The sequence below is a fragment of the Tachysurus fulvidraco genome, chromosome 13 (genome assembly GCF_022655615.1).
Source record: "Tachysurus fulvidraco isolate hzauxx_2018 chromosome 13, HZAU_PFXX_2.0, whole genome shotgun sequence".
Lineage (NCBI taxonomy): Eukaryota > Metazoa > Chordata > Actinopteri > Siluriformes > Bagridae > Tachysurus > Tachysurus fulvidraco.
This window is the reverse complement of record NC_062530.1, coordinates 5,815,463-5,830,238: the sequence shown is the minus strand read 5'-3', so window position 1 is coordinate 5,830,238 and position 14,776 is coordinate 5,815,463. Positions and strand designations below refer to the sequence as shown.

At 35.4% G+C, this 14,776-nt stretch overlaps 1 protein-coding gene, 1 long non-coding RNA gene and 1 other non-coding gene across 5 annotated transcripts in view; 1 reads left to right on the top strand and 2 right to left on the bottom strand.

The window, feature by feature from the left end:
- Positions 1 to 3,960: 3,960 nt before the first annotated feature.
- On the bottom strand, positions 3,961 to 4,079 carry LOC113643475. Its single transcript, XR_003440795.1, has one exon. It is a non-coding gene; the product is annotated as a 5S ribosomal RNA (ribosomal RNA).
- A 1,205-nt stretch (positions 4,080 to 5,284) lies between these two features.
- On the bottom strand, positions 5,285 to 11,499 carry LOC113633961. Of its 2 annotated transcripts, none has more exons than XM_027132669.2 (2): positions 11,377 to 11,499; positions 5,285 to 8,066 (listed from the first exon to the last, which is right to left on the bottom strand). In XM_027132669.2, the coding sequence occupies exons 1-2, from the start codon at positions 11,403 to 11,405 to the stop codon at positions 6,713 to 6,715; spliced, it is 1,383 nt and encodes a 460-aa protein (XP_026988470.2). In that variant the 5' UTR covers positions 11,406 to 11,499; the 3' UTR covers positions 5,285 to 6,712. The 2 variants fall into 2 exon arrangements, with proteins under 2 accessions (XP_026988470.2, XP_047678144.1); XM_047822188.1 differs by lacking the exon at positions 11,377 to 11,499 and adding an exon at positions 8,565 to 8,683.
- Positions 11,500 to 13,091: 1,592 nt separating this feature from the next.
- The window catches only part of LOC113634109, a 53,477-nt gene continuing 51,792 nt past the window's right edge, over positions 13,092 to 14,776 (top strand). For both annotated transcript variants that reach the window (XR_007144668.1, XR_007144667.1), the window contains exon 1: positions 13,092 to 13,469. This is a non-coding gene — a long non-coding RNA (uncharacterized LOC113634109). The remainder of the gene's footprint in view (positions 13,470 to 14,776) is intronic.

The following is a 14,776-nucleotide window of genomic DNA, read 5'->3' as shown; positions in this document are numbered from 1 at the left end:
ACCAGTGCACTGTAGTACGAAAGACTAAGCAAGGATTTACTATAACTACAATTATTGAACTCTTTGGGGTCATTGCTTAACCTAAATATATGTTCTAAGATGTTGACTCCCATAACTTTGTTCCAGGACCCTGGAGAATCTAGATTGAAATCTGTGATTGAAAGAGGGAACAAATATGCTTTGAATTCAAAGCCCATCTTTTGCTTGAACTTCCTCTCCAATTCAGGCAGGAGTTCTGTCCAGTTTTTGAAGTTGATAGGCAGAATGAGTTCATTTACATTTACCGGATTTGGCAGACGCCCTTATCCAGAGCGACGTCATCTCTATCATTGGATTTATTAATGCTGGTTCACTAGGTTACATACTTAAGATGCCATGAGTTTAAAACATTGCTCAAAGTTACACTGAAAAAGTTTCAAAGATTTATATTATATATATATATATATATATATATAAATGATAAATGCAAAAAATATGGAAAGAAGTGCTAGTTGAAGTGTTTCCTGAATAAGTAGGTCTTCAACCGCCGTTTGAAAATAGCCTGTCCGGACCCCTAGGGGAAGTTCATTCCACCACTTTGGTGCCAGAACAGAAAAGAATATAAGAGGTAAGTAGTATACTTGGTGCCAGAACAGAAAAGAGTCTAAGACCTCTCTTACCCTGAAAGATGGTGGAAGCAGTGCTGGTAGATTAGAGGGTGCAAGCTGCAGTGTGAGGAGTGATGAGGGCTTTGAGGTAAGAGGGCGCTGGTCCATTTTTGGCTTTGTAGGCCAGCATCAGTGTTTTGAATCTGATGTGTGCAGCTACCGGAAGCCAGTGGAGGGATTGCAGCAGCTCGGTGGTATGTGAGAAAACACATTGAAAACAAGCTGGGCAGCTGCATTTCTGCATTGTGCAGCCTGTGTGGACAAAAATGGCCTAATCCTTTTAATGTTGTAGAGAAGAAACCGACATGAGCGAGTCACATTAGCAACATGAGAGGAAAAGGACAGTTGATTGTCCATGGTTACCCCAAGGTTGCGAGCTGTGGCTGAAGGGGAGATCAGATCGTTGTGCAGGGATATAGCCCTAGGGTCATGACCTAGGGAAGAATCACCTGGGATGAACAGCAATTCAGTTTTGCTAGGATTGAGCTTTAACTGATGAGCAGTCATCCATGATGATATTACTGCCAGACATGCTGAGATCTGACCAGAACACTGCAAAAAATGCCCCTCTTGAAATAAGAAAGATATGCTTAAATCTAGTTAAAGTGTACTAGAATCAAGCAAAAAATCTGCCAATGGGGTAAGCAAAATTGACTTGATAAGAATTCTTGAAAATAGCATAAATATTTAGCCACTAATAAATGCAATTAGATCTTAAAACTAGACAAAAATGCTTAAAACTTTGCAGTTTTTTTCTTTTTATAAGAATTGAATAATACTTACATTTAGTGCAGAATGCATTAAAACTAGAATATTTTCTCAAATCTAGTCACTAAAAACACTGTTAGGTCTTGAAACTAGACAAACGTGCTTATAATTATGCAATTTTCACTTATTATAAGCTCTGAATAATAAGTAATTTTAGTACATAATTCATTAAAACTAGAATATTTAACCTTGATTTTTTTTTCCAAGATGAAGAATAACCTGAAAATAGTTCAATTCTTTAAACACCCCAATAATGGAACATAATAATGTACTAAATGAATAAACAAACAAAAGTTTTGCTGAACATTTATTGAACAACCTCCTCTTAAACAAATCCAGCAGGATGCACTGATTCCAAGGTGTCAGCTTCTCCCTCACTGGTACACACTAGTACATATAATGCTAAACAGTTAGCATCACGATCACAACATGATATCTCGTTTTGAATAATTAAAAAACACATTAACAGATACAGTTTTAACATAGCTAACACAATCAACTGTCATGATGTTAAACACATTCTCTTAGCATCAAAATTGCGTTTCAGAGAAGAAATATTACCACAAGAATATATTGAGTGGATGAGTGAAAAACACGTGCGTCATCATCGGCCTCATACCGCATGATGCACCCAAAGAAAAGTTCCGGAGTTATATTCGATGAACACTAATTAAGGACAAAATTTTGTGGATTTCACTAAACCATTCTTTTTTTAAAAAAAAGTAGGAAGATATAAAACATTAATAAACCAATCTTAAAGCAAAAAATAAATAAATACATATTACAGGAAATAGACAAGGGTCAGGTTAAATCAATGAGTTCACGTTTTATGTCAGTTACATTCTCCTCCCTGAACTTCACAAATTTTGATATTACAGGGATTGTACACACATCAGACCAAATTATCCAGAACATCGTGCAACAAAATATGTTTTTCCACTTGCAGGGAAAGTACAGCAGGTTGATCAGGTCTAATGTCATCACCCGCAAAAGGCGCCTTAAACACCATTTACCTCCGAAGTTACTAATGTGTATGGCAAATAGTAGTCTACCAGAATTTGGACTTGTGAGAAACATATTAGTCATAAATTCATCTTTGTATTGTTTTGAATGTCAGATGTACAGTACAGTCTGTTTTGACTGAGACTACATGTCTTATAAAATTGAGGTTCCCAACCTGGCAGAGGCAATTGAATTAGTAAATGCAGACAACCTTGTAGACTACACACTGTATTACAGTTTCAATCACAGGGACGTTACATACGTTCCTATGAAAGATTAATAGGTGTGTTCTAAATTGAATACGTTTTGACTTATTTCGGATGTATACTGTAACAGTGATGTTACAGTTGAGCTTAATCGACAACAATGTTGATCAAACCGCTTTTTTGAGAAGAAAAAAGTTGCCAATTATTTTTGTGCTCATCAACAAATGCTGCTTATGAGCTCACCCAGAATATTCCTTGGATAAACTTTAATACTCATGGTAAGTGCTGTCTGTTTTGACAGCTCCAGGAATAAATAAATCTGTTACTTTAAATGTGATTGTTCTACATACAATAAATTCATTGTTGTATGGTTGTTAATGATAAGAATAAGTCAGAATAAAACCACTTTTTGACCAAGTGTTTATATTCACTCAAGGAATATAACTTCACCAAGAGAATGAGTATACAGGGAGAAAAGAAGAGGACCAAGGTCTGAGGCCTGTGGGAAACCAGTGCAGAGTTTGTGTGGAGCAGAGATGATGTTGTGGAATTTCCGGGGGTCATGTGACGAAGCTTCAAGCTTTTCCTTGTAGAAGGAAGTCTTGACAGAAGTCACATCTAAGGAGAACTTGGCCAGGAGTGTATGGTAAGACTCTCTAAATGGTATGCTACAGATGTGAAATTTATCCAGGGATGATAAAATGTGTAGAATTTGATAACTGGCATTTGATAAATGAAAGTTTACCGACTATTAAAACGAAACTTTACCACACAAAAATAAGTAATCATTTATTACATTTATTGTGTAGGCAATAGTTGTCAAGATAAATATCATGTTTCATTGAATCTAATCCTTTTGTATATGCTTTGCGTTTTAAACAGAGGGGGGGAAAATTATACCCCTGCCGCATACAGCTAGTAACTTAATCCAAATGTTTTTTTAATGGATACTATAGTTATACTGTAATGTGTCTGTCTGTGTTTTCCCCTTGTTTCTGTCTGCCGTCTCTCCCTGATGTTAATTGTTTTGCTCCGCCCACTCATTGCTCACCATGGACACTAATCACATTCCATCTCTTCCCCAGGTGTCTTGTCTTTGTCTCTGATTGTCTCTGCTTTGTTATTGGCTCCTGTCCACTATATTTACTCTGTCTGTTCACTTCCCGGTTGTTGGTCGTTGTTTGTGGTTGTGTTGGTCTGTGTCGTTCTCTGTTCCTGTTCAGTGTCCCGATCTGTTTTGCCTGCCTACTGTTTGTTGGTGTTTTGTTTATTAAAACCATAAACTGCATTTGGATCCTCACTCGCCTTTGTCCCACCGTGTCACATCGTGACAGAAGAGCTTACAGCACCTGGTATTCCCAGGCAGTCACCTATCCAAGTACTAACCAGGCCGGACTCTGCTTAGCTTCCGAGATCGGACGAGATCAGGCATTCTCAGAGTGGAATGGCCGTAAGCTCTTCTGTCACGATGTGACACGGTGGGACAAAGGCGAGTGAGGATCCAAATGCAGTTTATGGTTTTAATAAACAAAACACCAACAAACAGTAGGCAGGCAAAACAGATCGGGACACTGAACAGGAACAGAGAACGACACAGACCAAACAACGACCAACACCAGAGAAGTGAACAGACAGAGTAAATATAGTGGACAGGAGCCAATAACAAAGCAGAGACGATTAGAGACAAAGACAAGGCACCTGGGGAAGAGATGGAATGTGATTAGTGTCCATGGTGAGCAATGAGTGGGCGGAGCAAAACAATTAACATCAGGGAGAGACGGCAGACAGAAACAAGGGGAAAACACAGACAGACACATTACATATACACTAATTAAAACAATAATATATTGATAATATATATGGATAGGAACGTTTCTGTGGAAATATGAGTTGAACAAGAAGAAAACTATAAAGAACAATTGTAGGAATAAATTCTTTAAAAGCCTGATACCTGCTGAGAGTTTGCTTAAAAGACTAAATTGTGTAGAGAATTACAGTATATTGTACTGTCTATTGACAGTATTTACTGATTTTGCACTGTCTGTAAATTTTTTTTTTCTTTAAACATACACATATCTTGTGTTTCAATACATATTTGCTTAGTCATTGTGCTGAATTCAGGCACACATTCAATTGAAATAATAGGCCATTATAAACCTTTTTGTCCTCAAATTAGTTCCAAATATCACAGCTTACAGGTTGGCTAACCAGAGGCTTGCTTTTGACAGCACTACAGACAGATGTCTGGGGCGATTCCTGAAGATTGTGATTATTTCCTTAAATTGGTGCTGTCTATGAATGTGAAGCTGTCTACTGCCATTGAAACTATTGTAATTAAATTTGACAGAAATCAGCAGCTGCAAAAAAAACAATTTAAATAAAAATTAAAATTAACGAATAGTCACTTTTATAGGCTTTGTATTTTTGTGCCAGTAGACATTCATATGCTTTCATGATACCTTTGTGGTGCCTGACAACATGCTGAACAGTTTAAACATAAATAGCAAAAGTATTTCTAAAGGGTTCTGTTTTTATTTCATCCTACCAGGGTATATCAGAATACATTTTTAGATGTGTATCTCCTTGTTTTGCACAAATAATAAATAATATATGGAAAATTATGCAAATTTTTCAGAACAATATCTTATCCAACAACCATGATATAGATTAGCAGTGTTTTTATATATTGGTACATTTGGAAAAATTATCAGGGAGGTTTCAAATAGCTGCTTTATTCTAATGGAACAGTAATGGTAAACTTTCAAAACAGCTTAGCTCACAGGTCAAAAAGAGAGAGAAAGAGAGACGGATCACATCTATCTCTTTTTTTTTCTTACATAAAGACAGATTAGGTATTCTATATTAACTAGTTTGCTTAGAATAAAACCCGTTTTCATTAAATAATGGATCAGTTGGACCGCCATCTGAAACCAATGTCTGTGGATGTTTATAAAACAATTTATTTTACATCAGGGAGTAATAAGATTTTGTTTTTATTTATTTATTTATTTATTTAAAATATATTACTTATGTGTCATTGTGCATGGATTTGTCACTAAACTATTAAAATTAATTTTATTTCAAGATCCCTAATGAGCAGATAACAGTAGAAAAGACAACGTCACATTAAAACATTAAAAAATACCTTGAAAGGATGTTCAGTACAAGCAAATTGTCAATAAGTCCCAGGATAAAAACATAGCATTTCTTTAAAAAAGCATTTTGGAGTAGACACTGAGTGTCTTTTAACTTCAGACATATGTTTTTGGGGACAATAGGTGACTGTGACCTTTTCCAGCAATGCAGCAAAGCGGAAAATAGTTAAACTTAATTTTTTGTTAAAGTACAGATTAACGGTGCAGTGACTACCAATTGGAATGCAGACAACAGAGCCCATATGATCTGTAGCAAAGAGCATACACTGCTTATTCTTCATCTAGCATGCTATGATACATATTTACATTGGTGAATTTTATGTACAAACAGAATGTTTAATTTTATCAGCAATAAAACTGATTTTCACAACAGTGCTGCTAAGGCTTAAAGGACGTCTGGTAATCCTGGACAAAGGTGTGATATCAGGTTGAAACTGGGATTATATATATATATATATATATATATATATATATATATATATATATATATATATATATATATATATAATAATAAAATTCCTTCAATATGAAGCCCCTTGATACACTACAGACAGATGTCTGGGGCGATTTCTGAAGATTGTGAAACTATTGTAATTAAAATTGACAGGAATCAACAGCTGCAAATAAGACAATTTAAATAATAATTAGGATTAAAAAAAGGTTGAAATGACAATAAATTAGTAGTCACTGACAACATGCTGAACAGTTTAATCCTCCTGAATAAATGCTTAAATGCTTAAATTTCATAGGAATTCTTTTATTAAGAAATATTCTTTGGAAATGTACCGCTTCCTGTCTTGTACAATTCAGTTAAACTCTTCAGCTTTATCGGAGTGCATTTAGTATGTTTAGATTTTTATGTTTATAAAAAATGTCTTCTTTACTCATGACCATACTTTTTACATATAGTTGTCTATCTCATAACAGACTTGTTTTACACTTTTGGCAATTTTAGTGCAATATAAAGCACTTCAGAAACAGCAGGTATCAGCCTATCTGCATAGTCTCTGAGATGTGTGTCCAGTATGCTTTTATCTGTTAACGCATCTTCTTTTGTAAAGTTCTTTATGTGATACATGCGGGCAACTTCAACGTTCACTCTCACAGTACCCGTCATTGATTTCAAAAATCCATGGACTGTAGTTTCAAACACTAGACGAGGATTTACAATAACTTTGAAATTATTGAATTTTGAAGGATCATTGATTAACCTATAAACATATTCTAAAATGTTTTGTCCCGGAACCTTCTTCCAGGAGTCTGGTGAATACTTTTTGGACTTTGGATCCTTCAAGTAAATAGGAAAAACATTATTCTCAAACTCAAATCCCACCTCCTGACCATATTCCCTCTCCAATTCAGGCAGGAGTTCTGCCCAATTGTTTAAATTCAAAGGTAGAATGAATTCATCCATATCTTGAAGAGCTACATAGTGACTCTTGTACATGTAACGATACAAACAGTCATTAAGTGCTGCGATTTGCCCAAAGTAGTGTAGTTCCCCTGGCGATTTCCATTTCTGCCAGCCTCTGGACACAGTAATGTAGGACGATACACTCCAAGGGATGAGCTCCACAAAGTTCTTCCTGACGTAATAATCCAGGACCTTCTGTGTATCATTATTGCAGCTGGTTTTGTAAATAGCTACCTTCTGGACACCGAGTATCCTGAACATCTCCATGGCCTGCACAAGCAGCAATACATTCTCATAGTCATACATGGTTGAAATGCAAACTGTGAATTCATAGGGAAAAACTTCCTGTTTCTGTTGATTCCTAACAGGTTGGAAGGCATGAATATCCTGCAATAATCCATTCTCTTTAGGTGATTTGGAAGTGATAGCCACATGTGTTGGTGTTGGACACTCTTCCGGTATTTGGCATATAATATCAGCAGTGCCGTACTCAAAACCAAAGTGATCAGAGTGAATGTTTAAAGTAGCAGATACTGGCACCTTCGTTCCTTTGCAGCACAGCATGCATTGATACTCTGCATTTTCACTGCGAAGCACTATAGCAATTGTCCGTATCCTTTTCACCTCCTGTCGGTGCTCTACATAGGAGCCAACCATGTATGTTTTAACATTGGTGACTTTAATGATAGGGTCATATTTTACTTTCCATCCGCATGCCGTAAGGTTTGACTTTTTCCAGTGAGGGTAAAAATAGTCAGGCTTGTGAGATTTCACAGGTTTTAAACCAGACAGTAAATATATCACAAACATGAGCACAACAATGATAATTAGGATAAAGAGGTTTTTTGGAGCAACAGACTGCCGTGAGACTCCACTGTGAAAGAAAAAAAGAAAGAATAATCAGTTAGACTATATATATATGTATATATATATACGTATATATACATATATATATATATATATATATATATATATATATATATATATATATATATATATATATATATATATGTATATATACATGTATATATATATGTATATATATACATGTATATATATATATATATATATATATATATATATATATATATATATATACATAATACATTATTATGATTATAGGACTATGAGAGGATTGTACTCAAAGCACCAATACAAGACTGCTCTAATACAAGATACACTAATTTGAATATACTAATATATTAAAGTCGAATTTAGTTGTGTGAAATGTCTAGTTAAAACCCATTATTCACCTCTTTTAAGCAAAAACAAAACCAAGGCCAGAAAAGAATTAATTTAAAATATCTTATGCTTCAAAAATAGTTCACTAGAAATGCAAACCTGTAATGAGATGAACATTAAATTGCTTTACCTGCAAAGATCAGCAGTCTGTGTATTCATCTTTTTTGTACAGTGTGTGTGTGTGTGTGTGTGTGTGTGTGTGTGTGTGTGTGTGTGTGTGTGTGTGTGTGTGTGTGTGTGTGTGTGTGTGTGTGTCTGTGGTTCAAGTCAAGTCAAGAAGCTTTTATTGTCATGTCAACCACATTTAGCTGTTGCAGTACACAGTGAAATGAGACAAAAGAGCATGTGCAAAGAGGGTTTGTGAGTGTTTGAGCACGTGTGTAATCTGACAGGGTCTGTGTCAGTACAGTTCATTATCAGGTAAATAATAAATACATACACCCTCACAATTAATTTGTATTGTTCTGTCAAGGAGACAAAAACATGAACATGATCAATAGGATATGTGGTTTTGCATGTTTAAACATCATGCTGTTATCACTTAGGGTTTACTCACTTTTGTTGTGTTGTGGAAGTTTGAGTTTTCAGAGATTTAAAGTATAAAGTATCACACTGGTAGGCACGGGCAAGAGTGAAAATGTTTCACAATGTATTGTGTTCTCTGCCGTGCAGCAGGACCCAATACTCCTCATATAGCATGAGTAAGGCCTGGCCCTGATCATCGATTACATCAAGATTTTATAGACAGGATTCAAACAAAAAGAAATGTAAAAGCAAAACATCATCAATCATTGGCTTAAATGCACATCTCCTGAACAAACTAATCTAGTCTTACTTAATCTAGTCTTACTTAATCTTAATCTAGTCTACTAGAAGTTGTTAATGAACCCAAGTCCTGCCAACTCATCTCCAGTCCCCTCTGTCCTTCTCATAATCTAAGCTAACAACCCCTGGCAATGACCATTTCTAGCCACAACAGCTACAAGGTAAAAGCATAGAAGAACAAGGCCTTACAAACATCTTTAGAGGAAAGATTTCCACCACAGTTGCCAGCTACTTTGACAATAATGGCTGCAAGTTATTTTCAGAATACAGTAAATCTATATCTCTTTACAAGCAGCACTACTTGACTACTCGAAAATATATCCAAGTCTAATTTCTATAGTATTGTCCCTTGAGAAAATATACTATAGCGGTTGCTGAAATGCAAGGGGTGTACTGACTTTTGAGGGTACTGTATATTTATTTATGGAAAACACAATTGACCAGTTTATATCATCATAGCACGTTTAAAAAAAAGAGGCTGTTGATATATTTATTACGACTCCTAATTCAGTCATTGTCAAGTTCCAAAACTATTCTAAAATTACAATTGGTGCAATTGGTTGCACGATAACAGCAGTACCGTCCCAGTGTGGCTACCATCATGCTGGGACGGTACTGCTGTTATCGTGCAACCAATTGCAGATGGGAAAATTGTAATTATAAAGGGATGCATATGATCAACAAAATTACTCAGACTATGGCATCTGATAAATGTTTGATTGACAGTTAGGCCTCAGTGTATCCCAACATTCCCAACACTTTTACACCACCTTATGCAGCCTGAAATGTTGACACAAAGCAGGTTAAGTCAATGAATGACTAATTATAAATTCTGACCTTACCAGATTTTGAATAGTCTGTCTAGCATTAACCCTTGTATGTTGTTTGGGTCTGTGGGACCCATATTCATAAACATCAATAGTTTTGAAAAAAATTGCTTCCTTGTAAATTTGCTGATTTTGAAACTTGATTAATTTGATTTTTTTAAATTAATTTTTATTAAAAAACAATAAAAAATGAGTAGCACTTTAATTAAAAAATGTGATGTAATAAAGGTAAAGGACAAATATTAACCATATATGCTGTTTATATTGCTTGTAATTGGAATGAAGTAAACATCTGTAGAGTATTTTAACATAAAATTTTTGATTGTGTTGAATTAAAAACCCAAAATGCAGCGGGTCACCAGACCCAAGAACACTGGCTGAGTAACAAATATACGAACACAATACAAGGGTTAACAATCATGAGCACCAAGATTACATTTCCCCTGATTCTGATGGGTGATGTTAAAGTTAACTTAAGCTCTTGACCTGTATGTGCAATGATTTTATATATGGCACTGCTGCCACATGACTGGATATTTGTTTAGATGTACACCTGTTCCTATTAAAGTGAACAATGAGTGTATTATGGTATGTTACATGTTGTGGCAAGTGTGTTTCTTGGAAACATTGTGTGTAATGCTTCATTTTACTTTTTCTACTTATATTGCAGAAAATTGATGAAAACACATAACAAGGCCGTGCAAGGAAAAAACAACAACTTGACAATATACTACACTACACACTGAAGGGGATCTGATCCACCCTTTGGTCACATCTCACAACTTTGGCGTAACCAGTTCTCAGTTACTTGCTCAGTCTCTTATCATTTCAAGACACGTTTAACAATAAATAAGACACAATAAAGGCAGCTGTTGTTAAGTAAAACCTATTCTGTATCTTTCCTCTTCAGGCGACGCGTTTGAAGTTTCACTTCACAAGTTCAGTGCGTTTAACACACCCCAGTAACTCTGAACGTTACTGCCAGCATCATAGTATAACGTTATTATAAGCTAAAATAATCTGTCGATAAACAGTTTCCCTTGTTTTGTGAACTTTTTTGTATAGTTATTTAAAAAATTATATTAAAAAACTATCTATAAACATATATATAAGTATATATTAAAGTCGAATCTAGGTAGTGTCGATGTCTAGTTCAAAACCGTTATTCGCCTCTTAAAGCGAAAACGAAACTAAGACCAGAAAAGGATGAATTTAAAATATTTTTTGTTTTTAAAATATTTTACTACAAATGCAAACCTTTGTAATGAGAGGAAGATTAAATTGTTTTACCTGCGAAGACCAGAAGTCTCCTTATTCATCTTGTTTTTTTGTGCAGTGTGTGTGTGTGTGTGTGTGTGTGTGTGTGTGTGTGTGTGTGTGTGTGTGTGTGTGTGTGTGTGTGTGTGTGTGTGTGTGTGTAATTATGGAGTGTGCTGATGGATCTTTGTGTTCATCAGCCACAAGAGTGTTACGAAAGGCAGGCACTGATGTAGGTGAGGTATTGTGGAGTCAGCGTTCACATTCATCCTAAAGGTGTTCAGTAGGGTCGCACTCTCTATTATGAAAAATATATGTATGTATACCTAAATAATTGTCTAAGTCGAAAAACCCCGCAAAAAATGCATTTAGAAACAGTTGAGTCCCCCCTCCCCTTCCTCACAGTGGTTTGACCCACTGCCTACTTTCCCAGTACATCTCATCTACTCTGCACACACGAGTCAGGTGTGTGGCTGCGGATCAATTCATATTAAACTCCATTAAGTAGGGGATTTTATCCACTTTAAATAAAGCGATTCTCTTTAATGTAGTTGATGCAGACTCATTCATAATTTAGTTGCGGCAAAAATGCTGATTACCGATGTTTTTTCCATGAATCTGCTATATTAGCGATTAAAATATTACTTATCTAGTTAAAATTAGCTTGTTTACTTGCTTGTTACACAGTGCACTGTAACTAACACGCCAAAGCCGTTTCCCATACATTGTTTTATTTAGGACGACTTGGCATAATGTTAACTTAACATTAACGGCCACAATTAGCATATTGTTTAGCTGTGCATTTACAAATGAGCACTGTGCTACGTCCGAACTGACCTCACTGTATTTTTTGTATAAGCAATTTCTTTTTAAGTGTCTTAATTAATTTTAAATAAAATTTAAAACCTTTTTTAATTACTTGTTTTTATTGTTGTGATTATTTTTTTAATGATAGTTTTACTTTCTTTATGTAAAGCACTTTGAATTACCATTGTGTATGAAATGTGCTACAGTATAAATAAACTTGCCTTGCAGTGTCATAGACAAATGACTACACATAGACAAATGACTAAAATGACTACAATAATAATGATAAAAGCAAAGTTTTTCACTGTGGGGACATATCTTTATAAGTACAATTTAACGGCTCCAGCTCTGACTGCGCGTGCACGCTGCGCGTACCTGTGCTTTTCCGTTCAAATAAAGCAGACAGCTGAAGACACACTTTCGAAAGACTACAACACACGCGTGTAAAAGCAAAGTAAAAAAAAAATCGCTCTTTATCAAACTGATAAATAAATTTCTTTCCCATCGACGACATGTCCTGCATTTTAACGTAATTTTTATTGTTTATTTATGAAAGTAAAAATTATCCTTATAGTTTTAGGGTGGATGAGATTACAGACAGGGGGCTGAAGCCACCCTAAAAAAGGGCTAGAACTGCCCCTGGTTGACACAATTCGCAACGCATTCGCCAGGAATCCTTTTTGACGCCGATTATTTCAAACATCTCCCTCATTTATGGCCATGTGTGTTCAGGAATGTCCTCGTTGTTGGTTATTTTAACATCGGTGACTCCCTCTGAATTAACATTAGCCATTCCTTAGTCTATGTCTGATAGCCAGTAAATGATACAGTACACCAGTCACATGGGGAAAAAGCTGCACAATGATAGGATGATAGGCTGGAAACAGCCCTCAATGAACAGAAAATGTAAGAAGAAAAAAGTACAGATATTTGTGTAAAAATGTAATGAGTAAAAGTAAAACGTTGTCCAAAAAATAAATAATGGAGTAAAGTACTGATACCAGAAAAATTTACTTAAGTACAGAAATGTTCTCCAGTAATAATGACAGAAGTACTAAAAGCTCAGTGTAGTGCACATAGTGAAGCAATGTGTTTACTTTTCCTACCTATATTGCAGAAAGTTGATGAAAACACACAACAAGGGGCTGCAATGAAGAAAACAACAACAACAACAACAACAACAACAACAACAACAACAACAACTTAACAGTAGACTACACTACACACTAAAGCGGATCTGATCCACCCTTTGGTGACAGATCGCAACCTTGGGAACTTTGATAACCATGGACAATCAAGTGTACACACAGACTGCTCAGGTATGTGCTCAGTCTCTTTTCATTTCAAGACACTATTAAAAATAAGTAAGACACAATAAAGGCACTTTTTGTTAAGTAAACCTAAGCTGTAAATTTCCTCTTCCGATTTTTGATGTTTCACTTCACAATTTCACAAGATAATAAACGCCCTCACTAACTCCAAAAAGAGAAGATGAATAACATATCATTGTCCATCTCATATTTGTTTCTGTCACCATGTACCTTTTAGACAAAACAGACAATAAAAGACAATGTAGACAGTGTGAGTTTGGGCCAGATAAACAGCTGAGCTGTGGCCCAGATTAGTTTGTGTTTGTCGGCCCAGATATGGCCCACAAAACTGACCCAAATCAGTGCCGTAAGTTTACCAAGCATAAGCCAAATGTAATTTATGTGGCCCAAATATGGCACACCTCTTCTTTGCCAAAACTGAACCAAAGCAATGTCGTAAGTTTACCAAGCATGAGCCAAATTTAATTTTATGTGGCCCAAATATGGCACACCTCTTCTTTGAAAGAACTGAACCAAAGGAGTGCCATAACTCCACCAAACATGAGACAAATAATACAATTTAATGTGGCCCAAATATGAGCCTTATATGCAATTTTAGTATGGTTGAGTTCTGTTAAAATCTATTGGCCCATATGTGCCACACATGCAGCTGACAGTATGTAAATGTCTTATTAACTTAAAGGTAAATGAAACACTCAACAACAAATGTGCTCAAAACAATTTACTTCAAAACAAGTGTTTACATAATTACAGCTTTAAGAGTAAACATAAGAATACATTTAAGAATGTATTCAACTCAGAGTAATAAAAATCACAGAAAAAAATACAAAAAAATTTTTTTGTTATATTTGTCTCTCATATTTGTTTCTGTCACCATGTACCTTTTAGACAAAACAGACTATAAAAGACAATGTAGACAGTGTGAGTATTAAATATGAATACAGAATATATGACAGAACAGTTATGTACATAAAGTGTGAGAAGTGCATCGTAGTGCAAATAACAGTATCGTGCAGTTTTATGCTTTTGTACAATATACAGCAGAAGTAGTGTGTGTGACATATACAGATGATGTGATTACTGATAGTTCTGATAATGCAGTACTTATAGATATGAAGCAGAGACTATAATTATGGTGAGTTGTTAATCAGGGTGATTGTCTGGAAAAAGAAACTGTTCCTGTGTCCAGCAGTTTTGGGAAGCAAAGTTCTATCCAGGGTATGAAGGGTCAGTGATTTTTCCTGCCCAGTGATTTTTCCTGCCCAGTTTCTGAAATGTTGACACAAAGCAGGTTG